We start from the raw sequence: 25,407 nt of genomic DNA, 5'->3' as shown, positions 1-25,407 counted from the left end.
TAAAGTTTTCTTCCAGTAACATTAATTGAATGTGCATTTAAAGTTTAATAATGTTCTCCAAATGTTAGCACAAAAACATTATAGTACATCGTTCATGGAACTTTTTTTCCTGAAATGTTTTAGTCGGATGTTCAAAGAACTTTAAAAAGAAATTAAAAATGTTACTACTCGTTTCTGAATGTTGAGAACATTCAAAAGTATCATTCTCATAATTTTTGCAACATGATAAAATTGAATGTTTCCTTAACTTTTGCATAACCAAGCAAAAGTTTTTATTTTATTTTATTATTGACTTTTTGAATGTTCTGAGAACATCCAGAAACAATGGTATCATGACTTGATGAGAACGTTAATTTTTCAATTGAGTTTATCACTCAGATTGAAATGCTGATAAAATTCTACACATATGATCTGATGCTTTTGAAACCATACAATCAATACAAACTTGCAATATAAAATCCAATTATGAATTGTTTACCCTTGTGTTTGCTCAAGCATCCAAACACCCATCATGGCTGGACTGCTGAGAAATCTGATAAGAGACTGATCTTCTGAAACTCTTATGATTGGATTATCACTATGCAGAGGACACAACTGTAGAAGAGAGAGAGCAGACTATTACATACATTGAGATAAAGATTCAGATAGAAATACATCAGGTTTATGATTATGAATAGCAAAGACACAAGTGATGTGTTTTGTAGAAAGAGAAAAAATACTTACTTAAAATATATGTGTGTGCATGATAATGAACATACTGATGTGGTGTAATTTGTGGGAGTATGGGTGAACGAACTGTCCTTCGATGTACAAATAGGAAAATTGATGTCAAAGCGAAAATTTACTCGAATTAAGAATACAATACGCATTTGTTTTCTTCCCCCTTGTATGAGATGTCTTTCTGCATCGACTCTTCACACTCCGGTTCAGTTGGTGGCAGTGATGCACCAAAAGAACAAGAAGAAGACTATTTTAGCGAGGGATAATTTCTCGCGTTCTCATTGGTCACTTGTCACACAGCCTAAATCTGATTGGCAGCAGCACACACCGCGTTGCCAGCGTCATAAACTGAGCATTATTTTCCCCTGTAAACATAAAACATTATAAACAGCATCACTGATTTATTTCCCAAGCTGTAGCAAAGACTTCTAAAGGTAAGGTTTATTCTTCAGGAAGTTTTTCGTCATCATTATTAAAGTGCTGTTCTGTCATTGAATCATAGGAGATGCTGAATTGATGTAGCTTAGATATATTTCAGATCGCGTTTTCAGTGTGTTAAAACACTAGGTGAAAATTCATTAGAAAATACGCATTTGAGAGGGATAATAAATTGTTTCAAGACGCCTACAAGACGTGACTCGGCCAAAACCCTGTGCTTACAGGGCCAGTGTTTCAATTTTTCACTTGCCATGTCAAAATTGTCACTGTCTCAACCACAAAAGCGAACAAAAAACCTGGGCCCATGTAAATCGCTGCATCCACGATGCTAGAAACGTCGTTTTCTTTTGGCCTCATAATTAGAAAATGCCTTTATGTCGAAAGAAATGTCTTTCGCTAATCGGTACGAGGGTATTTTATTTAAAGGGACAGTTCACATAAAACATTTAATTCTGTTATTTACTCTTATGGCGTCTACCCTTATGTCGTTTCTTACCTAAATATGCTATTCTTCTATTTTGAAGAATGTTGGTAATCAAACCCTGTTGGACTGTTGCTACCATTGACTTCCGCTTTATGGACATTATTTTATGTGCCACAAAATATAAAAAATCATCAAGGTTTGGAAAGACATGAGACAAGAATTTTCTTTTTTTTTGATGAACTATCCCTTTAAATCAATGGTGTTCACAACATTCATTAAAGTAGTAGAAAACTACTTTTAATCTACTTTTAAGATTACTAAAATATCACGCTATAGGTCTAAGTAATTTTATCTCACGATAAGGCTGTATCACAGTAGTTATTTTTGCTGCAAATTGTTACATTATCAAAATTTTAGATACTCATGAAACTTCACAATTCTTGGTACCAACTTTGATAACACCACACAGCGAATTATAGGCTAACTAATGTGATAAACTATACTATACTAAAAAAATGGAAACCAAAAAAACCAAGGATTTATTGAAGACAAGTAAACAGTCAATAACAAATAACAAAATTCAGATGTGGTTTTCTCCAGTTCGGACTGATTAGTTCAAGTGCATACTTGGGTAACATTTTTGTTTTTTGATGGTCCACTTAAACATTCGACTAACTAAGTAACTTTGCTAATCTAACCCTCATTAGAGTATTAGTAGGCTGTCTGTCTGCTTAATATCTGCTAAAACTTTATTTTCATGGTGCCCCGCCAGACATTCTACTACTGACTAAGTAACAATGCAACTACCGGTACATGCCAACTTATTCCACAACCAGGCCTAACATCTAACCCTAACCTAATAGTATTCTAAAGTCTACTAATAACTTAAGTCTACTCTAATGACATGTAGTTGTAAAGTTACTTATAGTAGTAGAATGTCTAAAGTGGACCATTGAAATAGTGTAACCCATCTTTGTATGAAAATCTTCTATATCCATATCTTTCTTACGTCCATGTCTTCTTTACAGATGTCTTTTCACGCTGGCCGCGGATGCCCATGGGGAAGACCACCCGCTCCAGGCCAAATGTACCGGCCCCCTCCACCACGCTATCACTACGACCCTCCAGCTGCTCCCGGTCCTGTCTATAACCCTCAGGGAGGCAGTGGCTACATGCCACCTCATCCTGATTTCATGCCTTTCCACTTCCCTCCACCATCACAGGGTTCTAACGTTCTGCCCCAATGTCCCTTACGCCCACCAGGCTTCCCAGATCCGCCCCCTTTTCCTCCACCTGCTCCTCGCAGCTCAGACGGCTCGGCTCCCGTCCCGGTTCAGAGCTCTTACCCCTACATGATGCCCACCGTCCCCCCTCCACCGTTGCCCCCTCAGCCCCCATCAGTGCCACCTTCCATGCCCTACTCGCCATCATATCCCATGAGCTACCCTCCACAGCCACAGATTCCCCCTCCACCCAGTTTCAACCCAGCTTACGTGCAGCCCGGAGGTTCCTTCAAATCTGAACGCTCCCGCCCAAACACTCAATACAAGACGGACACATCCTCCCGCTCGCCCGAGAGACTCCGTCACCATGACGATCACCGGCACAGAGGCCACAGCTACGGAGGATATGGAAGTCGACATAACCGTGAGTTTGGAGGAGAGAAGCGGGACCGGGACAGAGGGTGCAGTTCAGAGCGCAGGCGGTCAGACAGCCCACGGTGTAAAGCGGACTACGATAGAGGGCGCGTGCCATCAAGACACCGCAGCAGGTAATACGCTTCACTGCTCTCTATTCATATTTTTTCTTGTGCCTTTCATTTTGCAAGTTGCTCCCAACAGTAAGTGGTGACACGACATTTGGGACCCACAGTTTTTATGTTTAAACACCAGTTGTGAGTCATTAGTAAACTACCGGTACTGCATGAATTTTTAATTTATGCAAAGAAAAGAAGTATTGCTTATCATCTCTGGGTCCTTTTGACACTATTACAGGTGACCAAGTAATGACATCTTACTGCATTTTTGTGTGATTTCAGTTGTTTAAACCCCTTCAAACACACACATACACACTTTTATAGACTTAGTTTAATAAGTACTTTCGCTGGGTTGTCTGTTCCGTTATTTTTTACCACAGTAATATTGCCTTCATCCACCAGAGAACGATATCGGCATAGAGACGAGCCAGGTTCGCCCCCCTCAGACAGACACAGGAAACACATTCACAGTCGCTCAGGCAGTCGAGAGAGAAAGCGCCGGCGTGTGGAGGAGGAGAAAGAGAGGAGAACAGATGGAGCCTCCAGCAGTCGAGAGAGATCTGTGAACTCTAGCAGGAGTAGAGAGGCAGAGGAGACGTCCACTGACCGCCACGAGGAGGAGAAAGGAGAGGAAGAGTTACTCAAACCTGCCTGGATCCGCTGCACACATGCTGAGAACTACTACTCCAATGACCCAATGGACCAAGTGGTAATCACAGGAGTGAACTATCAAAATATCAATGATTTACTTATAGAGACTCATTAAAGGAGTAGTTCACTTCAGAATTAAAATTTCCTGATAATTTACTCACCCCAATGCCATCCAAGATGTTCATGTCTGTCTTTGGGATTGTGTAGAGCCCTGAAGCTGTACTGAAACTGTAATTTGGTCCTGCTCCACTATATGGAGAAAAATCCTGGAATGTTTTCCTCAAAAATATTAATTGCTTTTCGACTTAAGAAAGAAAGACATGAATATGTTGGATGACTTGGATGTAAATTATCAGGAAATTTTTATTCTGAAGTGAACTAATCCATTAAACAAAATTACACACTACACCTTTAAAATGTGCACTATAGATGATCCAGAAGAGTTTTGTACCAAATATTGTGATGGTGTTTTTTACTTATCTGATGGTGATGGAGCTCTTACTTATCTTTCACGTGTTATTATTCATTCGTAGGGTGACTCTACGGTCGTGGGAACCAGTAAGTTGAGAGATCTGTACGAGCGTTTTGAGGAAGAGCTTGGCCGAAGGCAGGAGCGGGCCAAATCCACCAGGCCTAAATGGGATCCACCCAAGACCAAACTGGACCAGGATCAGGGTATCGTGTCCCAAGATTTTACTATTTCAAATATGCACAGTTTACTCTAGAATATTTACCAACATAATATGGCTCAAATACATTTCTAAACAACTCGGTTCCATATATAGTTTCCATACGAAATATTTATTTTATAATTCATAATATTGTTTATTCCATTTTTTATTTCAATCTGTATGTAAAATAAAGCACAAAAAAGTAACAAAAAAGGTTTTGCTTGAATTGGAAATGTAAAAAGAGTCATTTGAAAGCCACAAGCATAGTCGAGAGGAGTAAAACTTCCCAGTGCTGTTATACTAAGGGTGTTGAGGTGAAAGGTGAAGACATGACTAAGTGGTTCAAATGGACTTCAAAACCGAATGAGGGTTTCATCCTGTCTGTTAAAGGGTCATGAGACCCCTTGTTTCAGCACCAGTTGCTACAAAAAGTGCTACAATCCACAAAAAGGCTTCTAATTCAAACAGTTTTATTTAACTCAAATTAAGTTAAAGCATCAAAGCTTCCCACACACTGCAATTTACCATTACACGCAATAAATTTGAACGTTTATTTTACATGGTTTTGTAAGCTCACCGTAAATTAAACATACTTTACTTATGCTGTGACAACTACAATTTAATGCAAAAATAAATGCACATCCGCTCACATTTGTACTCTTCATTGAAAATAAATGAATTCACTGTTGCATCTTTAATAACTTTTGAGGCCTATTTTGCGCCGTTTGATTGGATATATCATGGAGCCATAAAGACCGATTGCAGCCACAATGTGGATGAATTGCATTTATCGAGGACTCGGGGTCTATGGAAGAGAACTTATTACTCTTACAGAGCAAAAAACAAACACTCATTTTGATCCGTTAATGCATCTCTTACAGACACCAATGAGTCATCGATGTAATATAGGTGTAAGAAAATATCAAATCCTGTGGCGCTAACACAAAGATTTTAAACCTGGAAAATGAAAATAACACTATACTTGTTGAACGTCTCTTCACGTCCTGATAGCAATCAATAATTAAAGTTGTCTGAATATTTAAACAAATATGTATGTATGTATGTATGTATATCTTCTTTGGAAGTCTCAGGACCAAAAAAGGTTTGTCCAATCATTGCGAAACTGCACAGCCTAGCTTTAAAATTAAACAATTAAAACTAATGGATGGTTGTTACATGGTCTTGTATGATGTGCAACACACATATCCTTATTAAAATCTCAGAAAATGTAGTTTAGTGTTTCATGACCTCTTAAGACCTTAAAGAATATTATCAACGTTTAAGCAGATGTTTAAGATGAGATTTTATACAATCAAAAATGGCATGCTGTAGAAGATGATTGTCGGTTTGTTTTAAAAGAAGAGAGCTCCAGCGAATCAGAGTGTGAGTCTGATGGAGGTGGTAGCAGCTGCTCCAGTAGCTCTGACTCTGATGTGTTTGATGTCATCGCTGAGATCAAGAGGAAGAAAGCGCACCCTGACCGCCTCCATGAAGAGCTGTGGTATAATGACCCCGGACAGGTATGCACTGTAGACTCTTTGCTGATAAATTTTAGTTTTATGGTATGTTTTGCTCAAATCCATTTTATAGGGGTCATGAATTGAGAAATCAAAATTTCCTTGGATCTTTTTGACATGTAAGAGGTCATTGTACTATAAACATATCCTGCAAGTTTCAGAACTCAAAACTTCCTCGTAAGTAAAAAAACAGCTTTTATTGAAACCAAGCTCCTAGAAGTAGACGTTACAAGACGTTTTGCCAGGTTGTGGAAAAACATAGTCTTTGCATTGCCCTTTTTGTGATTCTAACATTAAGAAAATGTTTCAACTATGTAACAAGATAAACACCTTTCTATATTGTCTTTGTTTAAACACTAATATAATAACTACCTTACAAATACTTAATTATAAATAAAGATGATTAATTACCAAGCTGTTGCAGACTGGAGTACCCTTAGAATTTGATCTGTAGGTTGATTAGTTGGCTTCCAATTCAGGATCAGACTCTGGTGGTTGCCGGTTTCAAAACAATTCCACGTGTAATGGTGGGAATGTTGAAAATAATTTTAATATGCAAAAATGATTGTTACCCAGTCATAGCAGTGGGCGTTTACTTTCAAAACTTGTCAAATGCGGCATCAAAACGGAGTGTCAAAAATGAGACAGAAAATAGCATATTTCTTCTAAATTAGGATATTTAAAAAAATCTTGCTAACATTATAGGAGGACCTCCAAGAACATTATAAGATTTAGAAAAGATTTGCTGTTCATGACCCCTTTAATCTAGTGATGCATCAAAATTAAAATAATTAAAACCAGACCATTCTGGACACTATAGGCCAGAAAATGAATCCAGAAATACTAATTTAAATTTTGGAATACCTAAACAAATTCTATTAATATTCTATTTTTTATCAATAAACACTTTTAACTGACTTGCTCTGCAAGGTTCTCTTTAAGCAATAGTAAACATCTATGCCACAGCCAGTGATGTTCACTCAGAACTGATTTCAAATCTGGAGAGGAAAAGTAATCTAAAGAGTTCCTGAATTAACCACTAATTCTAAATTGTTTAATGTAAGTGTATTTCTATGGTTTAAAATGAAGTTACATGTATTCTTATTTTCTTGATCATATGCTTAAATCTCAGATGAATGATGGACCATTATGCAAGTGCAGTGCCAAAGCCAGACGAACTGGAATTCGACACAGTATTTACCCTGGTGAACAGGTATACATGCCTTTATTGAGTCACCTCATCTGTTTTAAAAACCTAGTTTAGAATTCGGTTAGACGCTGTCATATGCATTGAATGTTTCTGAAGTTTAGAATTAATAAGACAACTGGAGAGGAAAAAAAACTTCTGTAGAATATGAAAAGCGCAAACAATATGGGTACAGGAGAGAGAAGCTTTAGAAGCTTGTGCTGAGGCGTTAGAAAAATATGTAATATTCTGAAATGATACAGTTGTGAACCCTTAACAATGATCTCGATTTTTACATGAATGGGCTAAATGATTGCGGGACCATGATGTACCTAGGATTGCAAGCACTTGGTAGTAAATATTCTCAGATGTAGTACTTTGGTTGAATTCTGCATTGCCTATCAGCATAGGCTTGCTGCTGTAGTCGGTGTTACCGGCCGTACAGCGATTACATTACCTGGGCACTGCCCCCACTGCCGTTTTTCTTTTTTATAGAAGTAAAAACCGTTTAGTTCAGTTAGATAATCGGATGCTACGCTTATAAACTTAGCTGCAGAGTTGCAGCACAGTGCAGCAAGAGTCGGATTTCACTTATGTTGTGTCAGTTTATTTGTAGGATACTTCACAGAATTTTAGCTCTTTTTTTGTCTGATGTTAGACATTGTTGCCTTTGTTAATTTTCACTGGTGTATAAAACAAATACAATCATTTAGGAATTTTAGATGTGTAGCTATATGAAGAATTTGACATGCAGTTGTAAAAAATAACTTTTAATGTAAATTCTAGACATAATGGTGATTACAGTGTTATCATAATTGTGCTGTTCTTGGTATTCAGGTTTTTTCTGAGAATAAAATGTTGTGTTTAACCCCAGCATTTTGAAATGTCAATCATCTGTCTCGGATATCAAGCTGATTGGATTGGTGATTTTCTCTCTCTCTTACAGCTGGTGAAACAGTGTCGTCCGATGAATAACAATGCCGGCAAGCTGTTCCACTACAGAATAACTGTGTCCCCTCCTACCAACTTCCTGGTAGGTTTCTGTGCTGTCTTAAAGGGTTAGTTCACCCAAAAATGAAAATTCTGTCATTAATTACTTACCCTCATGTTGTTCCAAACCTGTGAGACCTTCGTTCATTTTCGGAACACGAGTTAAGATATTTTTGATGAAATCCGAGAGCTTTCTGACCCCCCCCATAGACTGCAACTTTATCACCACTTTCAAGGCCCAGAAAGGTAGTAAAGATATTGTTAAAATAGTCCATGTGACTTTGTGTTTGTTTTTTTGGGCATAAAAATAGTTTTCTTGTCACTTCATAAAATTAAGGTTGAACCACATGGACTATTTTAACGATGTCTTTACTACCTTTCTGGGCCTTGAAAGTGGTGATAACGTTTCAGTGTATGTGGGGTAAGAACAATGGTGTGCACAGACCTGGGGGAAATCGTGCGATAGGCACTTTTGCTTTCACGATTAAAGGGGCAGGGGCTCAAGCGCCCCCTGTGCACACCACTGGGTCAGAAAGCTCTCTGATTTCATAAAAAAAAAATCTTAATTTGTGTTCCGAAGATGAACGAAGGTCTTGCGGGTTTAGAACGACATGAGGGTGAGCAATTAATGACAGAATTTTCACTTTTGGGGGAACTGTCCCTTTAAACTAACAAATTCAATCAAATCATTTTTTTATGTTTTCATATTGTTTCTACCATTCAGTGTAACCGTTGCTCTCTCTTTCAGACAGATAGACCCACGGTTATTGAGTATGATGATCACGAGTACCTGTTTGAGGGCTTTTCCTGCTTTTCTCACACACCACTTAATAATGTAAGCATACAACTGCTGCATGGTTGCGTTCAAACTAGATAACCACATGATCTACTTGTGGTTTGTGTAATAGTTTTAAAAAAAAATCTAACCTTGTCATGATATACACAAGGACAGCAGATGAGCCATGCTGTGACTGTCAGAAAAGCAAACTCCACTAATAGATATTACATCAGCAACACATAAGAAGTTGTTCTGCTTATAACTAGTCCAACAGCTAAAATAACTCTTGATGTTCTAGTTCATCATTCACTCATTTATATGATATTTCAAACTCGAATGACTTATTTTCTTCTGTGGAGCACAAAAGAAAATGTTTAGTAGAATGTTTGCAGGGCTTTTTGGTTCTTGCATACCTTGAAAAATTCTTCTGTGCTGTAGATCTCTGATTTTAAACTTTTGTGAATGTCTCGCCTAACTGACTTGCGAGTACATTATTGTGGATTTTTTGTTGAGGGAAGTGTGAAAAGGAGGTTCAGTGGCAATTGACAACATTCCACAGATACTGTTATATATTATCAGTTGTATTTAAGTTCATAAACTCAAAAGTGCTTATGGAGTAAAATGAGTATCGATGGGGGTGAGTGTTGATGAGATTTAACATGCCGACACGTGTTTTCCTCCCCGTTTTAGATCCCTTTGTGTCGGGTTATTCGCTTCAACATTGATTACACCATCCACTTTATAGAAGAGATGTCACCTGAGGTCTGTTATCAAATTTGACACTGTCCACATCTTCTCCAGTTCAAATGGTTATAATCTGTTATAATTTTCACTTTATATATACAATTAACATTCTCATAATGAGACAAACATATCTTGACACTTTTAACTGTTAACAATTAATTTTATGGCAATTTCATTTTCTTGCTGTCCTTACCAATCACTTTGTAATTTGAGTGCTACTTTAGACATCTTGGTTGTTTCTAGCACATGTGAAGTGACCCAAATGCTCTGCTATTGTAATGTTGTGTTTGACCAGAACTACTGCGTTAAAGGCCTGGAGCTGTTTTCCTCATACCTCTTTAAAGACATCTTAGAGTTGTACGATTGGAACCTCACAGGTAACAAGCACATGCACACACAGCTATACATAAACACATTATTCGCCAGGGGTGCAAACTCCTGCCATATAGCCATGGTAATATAGTTTTGCTGTCATACAGGTCCTGAAGAAAACGGCCCCTCAGGTTGTCAGAAGTTTCATTTCATGCCACGGTTTGTTCGGTTCCTCCCGGGTGAGTTTTAAATGCCCCTCTCTCCATTTGATTGATGTTGCTTTGTGATTGTGTCAGTCAAACAGCTTGTTAAAGTGGGCAAATACACTACAGCTGAAAGTGAGCATTTCCTCATATGCAGATGCCAAATAATTGGTAGATGGCTGATTTAAAAGTCTTAAAAAACTAAATGTAATTTTGCTAACCATTTAAAAGACATTTACTTGATTGATTTTTATTTATTATTACTGGCATTCTTTAAAAAAATATTTTTAACAGTTTCTTTGTGTGAACTTATGACTTAAATGGAATGACTAATGACAGAAGCAATGTAAAGCTGCTATCCACTTTGTAAATTAAATGCTTCTTTTTATATCAGATACAATTTTACTAAAGTTTTTGTGTAAAAATGTTATTAATTTTATGATAACCCTACAAAGCAGACTGTATCATATTTGATACACAAATTTCTAAGGCCTCTAAATTCTCAACATGTTCTACTACTGTTGTCTGACTGATAGCAAAAAAGCCTTTAGTATAATTATAAAAATGTCCTCAGTCAGGTTGTGGTACACATGTCTTTTTGCTGTGAAATCTTTACTGATATTTATAAAGTAATCAAGAATATATTTGATAATTTTAGTATTATTTCAATAGGAACACTTACTAAACTGAATTAGCTTGGATTTACTTGATTATCCATACATCGGTTTTAGAAAAATCATTTTAAATTGTAAGTGTCAAATAAAACACAGGCATTTGAGGAATGTTCATTATATAAAAAAAAATGGGGCTAGTCCTTTGATATGCCCCATCTGACTGTTTTAATAGGTAATGTCAACACAATAAGGAAAACACTTTATTGTTAAAAAAAATGGAAGCCACTTCAAGAGCGTCACAACTGTCATTTGGGAAAAGTTGGATGTAATATAAACTAATAAATACAAGAAGTTTTAGCAAGATCTGGCAACACAAATGAGTCGAGGCTCGTACCTCTTTCTCTGTAATTTTCTTGCACCACACATACAGAAGAGAGACACATCTCTGATGTGCTTTTAAATACGTCATTAACAACTAGTTGTTCAGTCCGGTTCTGTACACACTGCATCGAAATTTTGTTGTGGATGTTACAACATTACTTCTTTTTTTTTTGGGGAGTTAATTCGGTTGTAGAAGATTAACCTTTCAGGGTGGTTTGAAACTGCCATTGAGCACCAGAAGAAGAATATGATTGAAAATGAATGTGGTGATTTATTAGCGAGCTGCATGTAGTTTTTTTGTTGGCACTCTCAGTGCTTTATAAAGCGTTACAGTGAATCATGATGTGTTGTCCTGAATTAACCCATCAGCATATTCATTGTATTATCTCCTTCTGAGTGCTGCTGGGGAAAGTAAATAAAAATCATAAATGACGGAATACATTTTTTTTTTTTTTTTTGACATGGTTGTGTAAACACCGATGAGCTTTTATACAAATGAAAACTGTTTTATTCAAACTCGCATGAAGAAATTTTTTGCCAATTCAGCTTAATAATGTGCATGTCCACACAAGGTGTTTTAAAATATTTTTTAGGGCCTGAGCACCAATGGTGTGAGGGAGCAAATTGCTCTGTTTATTATAAAATTATAATCCATTTTACAGTGGTTTCCCTGTCTGCTCATGTGTGTCAGATGGAGGAAAGGAGGTGCTGTCAATGCACCAGGTGCTGCTGTATTTGCTGCGCAGCAGCACGCCTCTTGTTCCCGAAGAGGAGATCGCAAATATGCTACAGTGGGAGGAGCTGGAGTGGCAGAAATATGCTGAGGAGTGCAAGGGCATGATTGTCACCAACCCTGGCATGGTAAAACACATTTACACAAACGTGGCATGATGTCAAGTCAGGAGCAGACTGAATATTTAAATGCATCTGTGAGATAATGGCACAGAGGAAGTCAATTAACCTTTTTTCAATGTGATGAAACATTGTGGAATAAAATAAGAAATGGGTGAGATGTGTCTGTGAATAGAGTCTTTCTACACTGACATCAGTAGCTAAAAACTTTCTGCTTAAAAGATTCTGCGTGTCAAAAGTGTGCATTAATGCACATCCACTTTTTCAGTTTAGTTGGTCTGAGAAATAATTTTTTCATAGTGATCTTTTGGTGCGTCTCAATCAGCTCCCTAGTTCAGTAGTCAGGGCACTGATTATAGTGTCGGCCATTTTAAGGGCTGTCTCAATTGCAAAATCCTACCAGTGCACTGAAACCTTTGTTCCCTAAAAAGTCCCACAATGCACCCTGAAAACCATGGGGCATCTATGCTGCTCACTATGTTCTCCCTTAACAGACGTTGCACACATAATGACACGTGAAAGGTTTTTTTTTTTTAAATACAAACCATTATTTAATTATATTTCAGCATAAACATACATCGCTAGACAGGTCTAGCTAACACATAGCAAAGTATTTATCATAATGTACTTTAAATAGCATTAAAAAATAATGTCAGAAAGATCTCAGTTCTGCCATTGTTTATAAATACCAGTAGTGATGTTGTACAATGAGGACATTGTCATGTCGCGGGAAATAGTCACTGAGGTCCCAATGTGTAGTGAGTGAGCCAGCATCTTATTGTCCTTAACAGTGCCTGAATTTGTGAACACGGTATACTGATTCACGACCTAGGAAGCTAGGGAGCTGATTGAATTGCACCCTTTGTTAAAGCGTTATGAGCTATGAACCAGGCCAATCAGCAATGAGATGAAAAAAGTAATACAGAAATAACTACTTCAGTGAAGGAATTAACTACAACCCCACGCATTGCGAATGGTAATCGAATGAAAACTGATGGTGAGATTTTCATGGGAGAAGCTGTTTACCGCAAGGCTCTTTTGGTGCAATTTGCAACCTGACTCTTGCAGTCTATAAGTTCAATACCGCTGTCATGTCTTTTAATGTGTTTTTATGTGTGTGCTTATACTCACACAGAAACCCAGCTCCGTGAGGATTGACCAGTTAGACCGCGAGCAGTTCAACTCCAGTGTCATCACTTTCCCCATCATTGTGCACTTTGGTATCCGACCCGCTCAGCTTAGCTATGCCGGAGACCCACAGTAAGTGTGACGAGCTCTCGCCACTTCTCTTCTTGCATGTTAGGTTAACTTCTGATGGTAAGGGTTTTCTGAAGTGTTTCTTATAATTAGGGATGTGCGCCACAACTAATTTCATTAAAGTTTAAACAGAAATTTTGCAGCTGATTAGTCTAACAAACCCCTAGAAGAAATGGGTATTGCATGTTGCACTCCCAAATGCATGTTATAAGCGACCCAAACTCAGTGAATCTGCTCTGTGAACAGACATCCTGACACTGGATCATGAGCTGCTTGTGTTTAAATGTACACAGAGCTGCACTTCACTCTGAAACACTTTTATTTATTTTATAAAAGAGCAGCCTAGAAGTATAATTTGATCATTTCACTAAGCCGTATCACCATTTCCTTTTTATTTTGATTAATTGTTTATCCTTAATCCAACAGTTAGTTAGTATTAGTTTGAATTCTATATATGGGCTTGGCTCTTTTTTGCCCAGGAGTGTCATGAATAATGATTTTTATTATAATATAATGATGAAATAGATTAAATACTGCAGATTACTGCTTTCATTGCAGGTATCAAAAGTTGTGGAAGAGTTATGTGAAATTGCGGCACCTGCTGGCCAACAGCCCGAAGGTTAAACAAATTGACAAACAGAAGTTAACGCAAAGGGAGGTAAGTGTCTGCATGTGTTGTTTATGTATTTAGAAATGGCTAATGTGACAGATGCATTAAAATAATAAATATGGCCACGATGGAAGGGTAGCATGATTTATTTATTTTTTATAGAAATTCTTTAAAAAAACACATCAAGGCTGTGCATTAAGTGTAAGTACATTGTCTTAATGGTGTGAATACTGTGTCCAAAAACTGTGATTTACAGGAAGCTCTGCAGAAGATCAGGCAGAAGAATACAATGAGAAGGGAGGTCACAGTGGAGCTCAGCAGTCAGAGTTTCTGGAAGACTGGTATTCGCTCTGATGTCTGCCAGGTATACACACACACTCCCACACAGTGTGTGAGCTAGGGATGTCAAAATCAAACTTAGAATTTTTATCCAGATAAACTTGCACATTTGAATTTTAATAAAAACAGTGAATTTATAAATTACTTTATTTTTTATTTTTTATATTGAATAATAAAAAAAACAAAAACATTTTGTTCACATTTTCGGCAAAATAGAAAAAGTGGTGGTTCCTGAATAAGTTCACTAAGTCACTTTACTCATTATTGTGTTTGTCTCAAAATTAAAACCTGTTTTAGAAAACTCACTTGAGAAGTCAATAAAATTTAAAGGACAACTACTTGATTGGCATTTCATTGCAATTGCTGACCGTATTATAAATATGCATGAAAAAAGACAACTGATTCATCATTCAAATCTTGGTAATTGAGTTATCTGTGAATTGAGCAATATTTAAATTAGTGCACTAAATTAGGGCTGGTCCGAATACCATTTTTTGAGCTTCGAAGCTTCGGTAGTAATGAACATCGAATATTCGAAGCTTCGGAGAGAGGGTGCTGAACATATTCTTCTCTCTAATAAAGGCAGGAATCTCTATGTGTATGTATGTCCGTTTGCATTTTGATTATTTCGAGAACCGTTCATCCAATCGACTTCACAAGGGAGTGCAGTGTCGCATTTGGTGCAATATAGATGGACACGCGAGACGTGACAAGTTCAGAATTAATAAACTTTTAGTAAACTACAGAACAGCGCGAGCGGGAAGCAGCGCACCTCACGCGGGCAGGGCTTATAATGCTCCGAGAACGGACTAGTGATATAAAACGCAAAACGCACACACACAGGTCTGTTAACTTAAGCAATACTTTTAAGGTAGTCTAATATTTTTCTGACTAACAAATTACTGACACAGTAAAGGGTAGATTTAAATAAAGAAAAACGAAATTTAAATAAAGAAAAACGAAATATAAATAAAGAAAAAATAAAATTTAAATAAAGAAAAACGAAATTTAAATAAAGAAAATCGAAATATAAATAAAGAAAAAACGAAATTTAAATAAAGAAAAACGAAATTTAAATAAAGAAAAAGCGAAATTTAAATAAAGAAAAACGAAATTAAGTTAAATTAAAAACGAGATTAATTTAGATTGATAATAACGGGTAAAAAGGCTAATACATTTTGTTTCTATTATTCTATTTTCCACAATGTCAAAGCAACGCAGCTTAACCCAAAACACAAGCTCAGGCATGCACTTTGGTCCATACAAACTCCGCTGTTCTGCGCTCTAGCCAGAGAACACTTCAGTTGCTGGAACACTTATTAGGCGTCGGTTCTATTTCTAGCATGCACGCGTTTTCCCCGTGGCTCTCGAGCATGTGTCTCACGCAGGCAGTGTGCAAACTCCAACCTGTTAACATGGGAGCCGAAATAAAAACGGACACGCCACTCAGCTCAGGCCACTCATGCCACGCAGCCAGTGTGTCGCAGGCCTTATTCAAGCGCGAATGAGAACCGTTTCGTGGGGGATCCCAGGTGTGCAAAAAAAAAAAAACGAATATTCGAATGTCAAATTTTCAAATCGAATACCAACCCACCGAATGAATATTCGAATATTCGGGTCCAGCCCTACACTAAATATTTAAATCGAAGCACATAAATAATGATCTGGACAAAATATTTGTGTCCATATTAGAATATTTATAATATTTGTCTGTTTTATTGTAGATATTTAATGTGTTGTGCAAAACACTTTTTCTCGCACATGCTGTTGTCTTAAGAGTGTTCAGAGGACTTAGGTTTTGCTTTTTTTGCAGCACGCCATGATGCTTCCAGTTCTCACCCACCACATCCGCTACCACCAGTGCCTGATGCATTTGGACAAGCTGATCGGTTACAAGTTCAAGGAACGATGCTTGCTGCAGGTGAGAGAAAGTGTAAAGACTTTTATAGGGTTGTTTTTCTTCCTGTAATATTGTGTGTTTTTAGTATGTCCAGGAAAATGTCATAGTTCTTGGGCATTATATCCTTCTTATGGTACGTTTACATGACAACGATGTACTAATAGTGGAAAAGTTTTTCCTTTTGTGTTTTTCGCATACAGACAACAACGTTGTCAAAATGATAAAAACCGTGTATTATGCATGCCAGGCCAGTAGCTGGTATTCAGTAGTTGGTCACTCTGTGAAGAAGCTACGCACCTATAGACTATACACGAAATACTTTTCTTAAATTCACAATTTTGTAGTTTACAATAATGGTGTTGTTTTTAAAAACTTGCACTTTGAACCCCGTTTTCAAAAGTTAGCATTTTCAGGCCCTCAAAACACTGTTGTTGTGTATATGAATGGCCTAAACACATTAAAATTTCTGTTTTTATTTGAAAACGGGGGTTTTGTAAATGGCCCCTTAAGCCCCTTCACACAGAGATTCCAGAAAATACATGGATAATGTGTCCCGGGATTTCACTGCCAGTGATTTTCCGGAATCTGTGAGTGCGTTCACACACATCCCGTACAGATCCCGTAAAGACACGTGACGTCAGGATGTGATAACTCCTGTCAGATGTCAGTTCTGCTGATAACTCCTCTTCGTCATTTCTACACGAAGACGAGTCCATACTCCCTAGTAGCGCCACTGGGTTTGCCGAGTGGCTCGTTCCCCATATGCTGTAGCATAGGTTGTAGAAAGGCCCGTGTGATGGCACGTGCGTCATCACTACGACACAACTCTTACGGCATTGGTCCTGGCTTTTGTTCACATTTTACTAGGTCCCCATCCCAGCATCGATCCTGGCATCAATCCCGGGACGTGTTTGCGTTCACACAGAAGGCACTCTAGCAATTTTACGCCAATTTCCAGGGATCAACGCACTGTGTGAATGGGGCTTTAGATATCAAACCTGAAATTACTTGAAAACAATTGAGAAATCAGCTTGGTGGAATTAAGGCTACGTCTACATTAATCCGGATACATTTGAAAAATGCATTTACGTTTAAAAACGTTCTCGATCCATAGTAGTGTTTTCAGGCGTTTTCCAAAAGAGGATCCAAAAACAAGTTGACTGTTAAAAAGACCATCAGTTAACAAATAAATATTCATAAAATATTACATTTGTTACTGCATTCTTATAGTAATTTTGGAATAAATGTAAAAAATGCTAAGAAAGTACTAACTTGATGAGAAATAAACTTTAATAAGTATAACATTACATTAGCAATGTTAAAATACAAAATAGTACTATATTTGCTGTTTTCTTGATAGTGTAAGTCTTTGATAGACTATAAAAAGACTCTAACCCCTGGACTAAAATGCTTGTTTGAGTTGTTTTACCTGAAAGAAACTTAAAATATGTCGGTGTCATTGTTTTGTCTCAAGATTATGTGCATGATTTGCATTTTTTCTAAGGCTAATTGAATAACTGAATAACTGAAGGCCTAATACTGGCTTAACCTAAGCCTCTGTCTGGCCTAAGTCTTTGAACTAAACACCCATCAACGTGTTAAGAACTGAAAACTGTTCTGCAGGATCAATGTGATTACAACTATGTGTTAGCATGTAGCCTTGCTTTAAAGTGTTTAATGGCCATAAAAGTTCATTATAGCACACTGTGTTCAACAGCCAGTGCTGTGATTCACATCATGTATTATAATTCTCACTTTATTTCTCTTTTGCTTTTCTTTCTTGCTAAGTTGGCAATGACTCACCCCAGTCATCATCTTAATTTTGGGATGAATCCTGACCATGCTCGCAACTCTCTGTCCAACTGTGGCATACGCCAGCCCAAATATGGAGACCGGAAAGTGCATCATATGTACATGAGGAAAAAAGGTTTGCAAATCTCTCTGTTCATGTATGTGAGAGCATTTTTTTGAAGAAGTCCCACTCTGCTGACGGTTCTGTCCCTTTTCCATTAGGAATCAACACCTTAATCAATATTATGTCACGGTTGGGCCAGGATGACCCATCACCCTCCAGGTTTGTGGTTTTTATTTTATTTTATTTTGTTATTATTATTATTATTTATTTTTTTTGTGAAAGAAATGTATTTGTTGTAACTCTGTCCATTTAGTGTTAATCAAATGTATATGTTTTGTCCATGAAAAGGCATTATAACCATTATAACAACTCAAACAAGCAAATAGGTGGATTTTGTAAATGTGTTATCCCGGTCTTTAACAGAATCAATCATAATGAGCGGTTAGAGTTTCTTGGTGATGCAGTTGTTGAGTTCCTGACCAGGTGAGATCTCTGACCTTTCACCATTGCTATAAATCTGTGGCTATATAGAGCATGTCTCACTGAGTTTAGCTTTTGAAGTGATTTTGAAGTTTTTGAAGTCTTTATGATTTTAGAGCTGTTGCACAGATTGCAATCAGTCTGTTGTTCTCTCAAGCTTTCGTTTGTCTGCCTGTTGTAAGTCTTATTTGTCGTACTTTCTTTTCCAGTGTGCATCTCTACTACCTGTTCCCAAGTCTGGAGGAGGGAGGACTCGCCACATATCGCACAGCAATCGTTCAGAATCAGCATCTTGCTATGCTTGCTAAGGTGACTGTTTACTAGATGTTCAAAGCTGTGCTTTTGGAAAGAAAGTGTAACAAGTATGTTCGTTAAGCCTCTCTCAGAAAACACACACTGTAAGGCCTGGTTTCACAGACAGGGTTTAGATTAAGCCAGGATTTGACCTTGCTTGCTTCAATAAGCTGTTATTAACGTGCCTTAAAAAACATTACTGAGGTGCATCTTGAGACAACAATGGCACTGACATATTTTAAGATATCTCAGTTAGGGATTCACCCAAATGAAAATTCTGGGCAGAAACTGCAAAATCTGGATGTTCTTGGCCGAGAACCGAAATCAAAACCGAAAATGCTTTTTAAAAATTATATATTGCTTATTTAAAATTAGCAGATTTTTGTATAATTGTATTAATGTTAGACTTTTTAATGAAATTCAATCATTGGTGAGTGCATTTAGCACATAATTTCATATTTGTGTTAATTTAATCTTTATCATTGTTTTGGATCCCCAGAAATTGGAGTTGGATCGGTTCATGTTATATGCTCACGGCCCTGACCTTTGCCGAGAGTCAGACCTCCGACATGCTATGGCAAACTGTTTTGAAGCCCTGATAGGTAAGTGCTTTCTCATGCATGTCTGTCTTTATTTCATACTGTATTTCAACACACTGAGGTCAAAATGTTGCTTTTGATATGAAGTCACTGAAAGTACTTGATGTGCTTGTTAAACAAAACAAAATAGGTTACATAAGAATACATGTATCTGTGGTTCTGTGAACTCTGGATCACCGCCAGAGGCAGTGCAAATCACTAGTGTAGTGGTTTTTAATCCTGGACCTGGCGACCCATCATTCTGCACATTTTGTTTGTCTCTCTTATCTGACATGATCTGATTTATTAATTCATTTTTTGGCTGGTCATGTTATTTTTTTAAATGTTGCCAGTATCCGGTTCGAGTCTGAACAGGTCACGATCCTGAACTGACCCTCACACGCAAAAGAACAATAACAAAGACGGCACGCAGGATGGAATTAACAGAGGTTACTGAATTCAACATTTACGTGTTCATATATAAGGTGATGTGCCGCGGATGTGCGCCGGCTATAAGGAGGAAGCAGACGAGGATGAGAAGTTTTTCTCGTACAGTTTTTCCTTACATTTGGTAACACTTTATTTTACAGTGTCCTTGTTACATATGCTACATGTACTTACCGTAGTAATAACAGTAAATTATGCATAATTACATGCAACTAACCCTCAACCAAATCCTAATCCTACCCTAACCCTAGAGTGAGTACATGTAGTTGCTTAATATCACTCAGTACTTAAATATATAATTACACTGTAACAATGACACCTTAAAATAAAGTGTAACCTTTAATTTTTGTTTGTTTAGAGTTGTCTCTGTAATATTTATTAATATTACAGCTCACCATCTCTCCACTGACTAACTTGGCTCCCGTCTTCCGTATTCACAGAGTTGACCAAAGGACTACCAGTATGTAAAATGTGTGCAGAATTGTGACGAATTTTGATCTAGAGTCGCATGAATTCCGGTATGACTGTTCAGACTGAGGTCGCATTGCAAAACATCATACCTGTATCCGATTTAGGACCACACATAGAAGTGACCCAAATCAGAATTGAAAAGATCAGATTCATGTGGTTTGTGCTGTTATGGAAAAAAAACAAATAACGTATCTGAGTCTATATGAGCAAAAAAATCTGACTTGGGACACCTTTGCCTGCAGTCTGAACGTAGCCTAAGTTCAGATCATGGAGCGGTTACCTAATACCTAGATAATTTGAATCAGGTGTGTTAAATAAGAGACATACAAAATGTGCAGAGCTGTTGGTCCCCAGAACTGAAACTTCACTGGTGGATGATTGAAGTGCCAGCTAGATAGTCGAGAATATGTAACAACAAAGTCACGACTGATTATAGTGCAGCCTACATATTTAATACCTGATGGGAACTTCTAATATAATGTTGTCCTATTAGTAGTAGCAGACTTTTCTTCTATAAATTATTAATTATTCATTACAGCAAATATGGTATTTCATTTAAGCCTAAAAGTTGTAGTAACCCTTTACAGTAAGGTTGTATTTGTTAACATTTGTTTATGCATAGACTAATTTCTTAACATTACTAGATGTATATGTTAGTTAGGTTAACATTAGGTTAACAACACTTCTTGGTTTAATTTGTATTCTACACATATATACACAGAACTCCTGTGTAAGTTTGGATGAGTGAGAGACAGTCTTTATTGAATTCATCTGTTTGAATTTTAAATGTTTTTAAAAGAAAACATTCTTTTGTGTTCACCAAGACTGTATTTATTTCGTCAGAAATAGTCAAAACAGTATTTTTGTAAACAGTAAAATATTATTTCAATACGAAGCTACTCCAGTTTTCAGTCACATGATCCTTCAGAAAACATTCTAATACCAGATCTAATACATTCTAAAACTGTATAAAATCAAATCTGATTTGCTACTCATAATTGTATTATTTTCACAGTTAAAATAAATGGTTGTTCTGCTTAATGAAGGGTGTTTGTAATTAATTTTGAATAATTTATTTGAAATAGAATTATTAACATCATAAGTGTCTCTATGGTCACTTTGATCAATTTCATGTGTCCTTGCTGAATAAATGTATCATTTCTTTAAAAAAATTTTTTATAGAGATCCCAAACTTTTGAACGGTAGTGTATTTGTTTAATTTTTGTTTGAGTAAGCTTGAACTCTCTTTGATTTAAAATTTGATTTGCTTTAGCACAAAATGAGACTTTTTTTATTTTTTTTATATAATTCAGTATTTCTTCTGTGGTATTTTTTATTAAATTTTTTAGGGGCCGTTTACCTAGAAGGTGGTTTAAAGGAAGCCAAACTACTCTTTGGGAGACTGCTGTTCAACAGTGAGGTGAGGTTTTTTTGTGTATGTGTTTGTAGGGCTAAACATGGTTTGCATTAAAAACAAACATTTGTAAACTTGGATTTACGTAGTTTTGGTTTGAACACTGGGGGGTTGAAGTGTGAACCGTTTAACAGGGTCCCAGGGCATGCTCCCTTGTGAGGTTTATTTGTTTTTGCAAAATGTTCTTTTGCAAAATGGTCCACACATTGGAAGTTGGTTGATAACATAACTGCAATAAAGTAATAGCCTATAGTTAACAATCACTTGTTTAAAAAGTGCCATGGGAAGTCAAACTATCTTTACTTAAAATGTTCTTATAGTGAACATGTTAATTTCCTGTCATCCCTTGGGATATCTGAAAGCAGGTTTTTCCTAATATCTTTCATTATTAGCAGGACACATACAGTATTGTACATATGGAGAATAATTCAAGAAGGCCCATACTTTAAAGCTCTTGAGTCTTGATTCTAAATCTAACTTGTACTTGGCCTTATGAAAAGTAACCGTTCTTGTAATTGTTTATCCATAGCATTTTTTACAATAAGGATACAATTAGTCTACAGGCAAGACCACTGATGGCTCCTTATTACCATGCTTAGGCCAATGTTAACTTTTTTTTCTTTCTTTTTTTTTATCTATAGCATTTGTTATGAAAAACAGCAACCTACGCGTTTAGAAACTATAGCTAACAACATGCCACAGTTTTAATATAAATCTTTTGTGAAAAATCTATTCCCTTAACAGATTCTTTGGTTTGACTTTATTTTGATGGTCCCTTCATTCTGTTGACTATAAGTCACGTTGCAACTACATGTCTACTTGCTTTCATTAGAGTAGTAGTATAGTATTAGTAGACTGGTAGGGTTAGGGATAGAATGAGTTGATATGTAGTTGCAAAGTTACTTAAAGGCAGTAGAATGTCTGTTGGAGGAGCATCACAATAAAAATTTAGCAGATATTATGCAGACAGTCTATTAATACTCTAATCATGGGATTTAGTTGACATGTAGTTGCAAAGTTACTTATAGTCAACAGAATGTTCAAAAGGGACCATCAAAATAAAGTGTTACCGATTCTTTTATAAATTCTACAACAAGTTAGTCAAAATTTACCACAATAAATACAATAGAACATGATAAATTCTAGTCATGGTGGTCATGAGTTTTATGTCATGCAAATTTAAACAATTGGGCTTCAGTCATATTGCGCATAATTGATTCGTTCAGCTCGTATAGCTTATAAAAGCTCCAAACATGTAATGTGTACAATTAATTAATAGTCCAATTCTGTTTCGTGTGGGTTGTCAGAGTACCGGCAACATGTGAGAAGTGCCGCTACACAAGAAAAAGTGATGGTACACTACAGATTAAAATATAGAAGTGCGTACCGGCCCAATTTCAGCACTGTTTAAAACTGATTCAGTTTTGGGGGGGGGAAATGAGAGCTTTAAAAAAAATCCAAGTTTGAAGGATAGTTTATAATAGTTTTATAACTTTTTGTCTCTCTAAAATATTTTTTCCCTACTTCCCCAGTATAATTTGTAGTGTTAAAATACTTTTTATAAGATGTAAAAAGAAAACAGATCATGTCCGTTTGGTATTTGCAGACCCCCTGTGGTGGAAATCAAGTTTTAAATGTTGTTTATATGTCTATGTGGAGTCTCAAAAACATGGTTTGAAATCATTGGTGTTTCTTATGTCACAAACTACCTTGTAACCAATCACGTCAACGTGCCGGCGGGCTCTAGCATATTATTAATGAAAAATCAGGTACATTTAGCAATATAGCGGGTGAAATATATATATGATGTATATCACGATGTTATGATGAACTATATGCCTTTCTCTACTGACGTTCTGAGTTTCTAAGGATACTGACTGTTAGAAGGCAGCTGTCTGAGTCTGAGATGGCGAACGGGAACATGGTTCGTGTAACATTAGCAGCAAATTATTAGCTGTTTGATAACGTAGTCAAGCCAAAGGCTAATCATATTAATTACCGCTATGTGTCCGACGTTGTAAAGAGCGATACAATTGTGCAGTGTTTACTACAGTAACTTGAGTAACCGAGTGGGTCTCTGAGCCGGTGTGAGTGGGTGGAGGCGGGTTAATATGCATATATTTATGGTTCCGCATATACTAAATGAAGCAAGGGTATAGAGTTAAATTTAAGCTATTTTAAGGCATTAAGAATTTTTTTTTTTCGCAGGAAAAAAACATTTAAATATGTAATTTTGGTGATCAAAGATTAATTTTAAGGGATAAAATTATTGACTACATGGGGACTTTAAAGCAATTATTTTGTACTCGTACTGCTGTCATTAAAATGTTAATATGTTATGGTAGAGAACAGTTAAGTTTTTTCAGCATAGTTACTGTTTTGTTATGATGAAAATGAGAAGCACAGCAGAGTGATAGCTCGAAGAGCACAAATGTAATTTAATATGATCTGTGAGTAACTTTATTGGTGTCATCAAATCAGTTAATTGACTGTTGCCTAAAACTGAAAAAAAAGAAAAAAACTAATCACACACAATACCACAGGGGAAAAAAATTTGTCCATGACTCAATCTTTATTCCAGCATGTGATAAATGTTTTGTCATAGAAGTCTGAATTGTCCCTCATATACTCAGATTCTTCTCAAGTGGACTGTCATCTTTTATTCAGTTAATTTCCTCTCTCTTTGTCTTTCAGGACCTGAGGGATGTTTGGCTCAACTATCCACCTCATCCTTTACAGGTGTGAGCAGACTTGATTTTTAATGTTCGTCATGCACCAGTGTAAAAACACATACATACACATTCATCAGACACTTGGGTAAATATCTAGAAAAATAACAAAGTGCAGTAAATGGTAAAAATATGTGTGCTACAAACTAGTGTGTTTGTTTAAGATAAATAAATTAAACTAATAAATTTAACCATGATAACAAATAACACTTTGCAAAGTCAAGCAGCATAATGCATTCTTGTGTGTACAGATAAAATAACTGGAAGTGGCTGAGACCAGAAGCCTCACACATTCAAGTTCAAAATGGCTGTGCCTGCTCTTACATTAAAAATAATGTGTATATATATTGTTTCAATATTGGCTAATGTTCATTTGTGCAGGGCAATTTAAAGGCAGTTTACTCCAAAATTAATATTGTCATCATTTACTCACCCTCTTGTTGCTCTAAACTCATCTCTAAAAGTCTTTCATTTATCTTTAAAAAACAAGTGAAGATATTTTTAATATTCTGTAATCATGTTTGTCAATCCATTGAAAATCTATGCAAGCAAAATGTTCAAGCTTCAAAAAGTACATAAAAACATTGTACAAGGAGTCCATATGAATTGAGCGGTATAATCCAAACCTTGTGAGGAGACCCAAATGGAATCTCAAACATACATGCTTGATGCACAGGGAAATAACAGGGTGCTTGAAATAAAACTGCCTAATTCATATGGATTTTCTTTCTGAACTTTCTTAAAGCTTGAACATGTTGATTGCCTAGACTTTTAGTGGATGGACAAAAAATAAAAA

General features: G+C 36.6%; 1 protein-coding gene across 2 annotated transcripts in view; it reads left to right on the top strand.

Moving 5' to 3' along the window:
* The first annotated feature begins 1,011 nt into the window (after positions 1 to 1,011).
* The window catches only part of drosha (drosha ribonuclease III), a 38,141-nt gene continuing 13,745 nt past the window's right edge, over positions 1,012 to 25,407 (top strand). The window contains exons 1-23 of one of the 2 annotated variants that reach the window (XM_084134315.1): positions 1,012 to 1,154; positions 2,611 to 3,353; positions 3,741 to 4,047; positions 4,523 to 4,664; positions 6,023 to 6,180; positions 7,310 to 7,390; positions 8,310 to 8,396; positions 9,102 to 9,188; positions 9,822 to 9,893; positions 10,171 to 10,252; positions 10,355 to 10,426; positions 12,077 to 12,246; positions 13,373 to 13,497; positions 14,053 to 14,152; positions 14,361 to 14,468; positions 16,257 to 16,364; positions 18,132 to 18,270; positions 18,357 to 18,417; positions 18,622 to 18,681; positions 18,888 to 18,987; positions 19,472 to 19,574; positions 21,818 to 21,888; positions 24,577 to 24,621. In XM_084134315.1, the coding sequence (XP_083990441.1) occupies positions 2,611 to 3,353; positions 3,741 to 4,047; positions 4,523 to 4,664; positions 6,023 to 6,180; positions 7,310 to 7,390; positions 8,310 to 8,396; positions 9,102 to 9,188; positions 9,822 to 9,893; positions 10,171 to 10,252; positions 10,355 to 10,426; positions 12,077 to 12,246; positions 13,373 to 13,497; positions 14,053 to 14,152; positions 14,361 to 14,468; positions 16,257 to 16,364; positions 18,132 to 18,270; positions 18,357 to 18,417; positions 18,622 to 18,681; positions 18,888 to 18,987; positions 19,472 to 19,574; positions 21,818 to 21,888; positions 24,577 to 24,621 (3,021 nt within the window). In that variant the 5' untranslated portion in view covers positions 1,012 to 1,154. Of the gene's footprint in view, positions 1,155 to 2,610; positions 3,354 to 3,740; positions 4,048 to 4,522; positions 4,665 to 6,019; positions 6,181 to 7,309; positions 7,391 to 8,309; positions 8,397 to 9,101; positions 9,189 to 9,821; positions 9,894 to 10,170; positions 10,253 to 10,354; positions 10,427 to 12,076; positions 12,247 to 13,372; positions 13,498 to 14,052; positions 14,153 to 14,360; positions 14,469 to 16,256; positions 16,365 to 18,131; positions 18,271 to 18,356; positions 18,418 to 18,621; positions 18,682 to 18,887; positions 18,988 to 19,471; positions 19,575 to 21,817; positions 21,889 to 24,576; positions 24,622 to 25,407 lie in introns of both variants that reach the window. The other variant, XM_084134314.1, reaches the window with a different exon arrangement.

The sequence above is a fragment of the Abramis brama genome, assembly GCF_963993115.1.
Source record: "Abramis brama genome assembly, chromosome: 14".
Lineage (NCBI taxonomy): Eukaryota > Metazoa > Chordata > Actinopteri > Cypriniformes > Leuciscidae > Abramis > Abramis brama.
The sequence above is the reverse complement of the archived record's forward strand: the minus strand, read 5'-3'. Positions and strand labels throughout refer to the sequence as shown.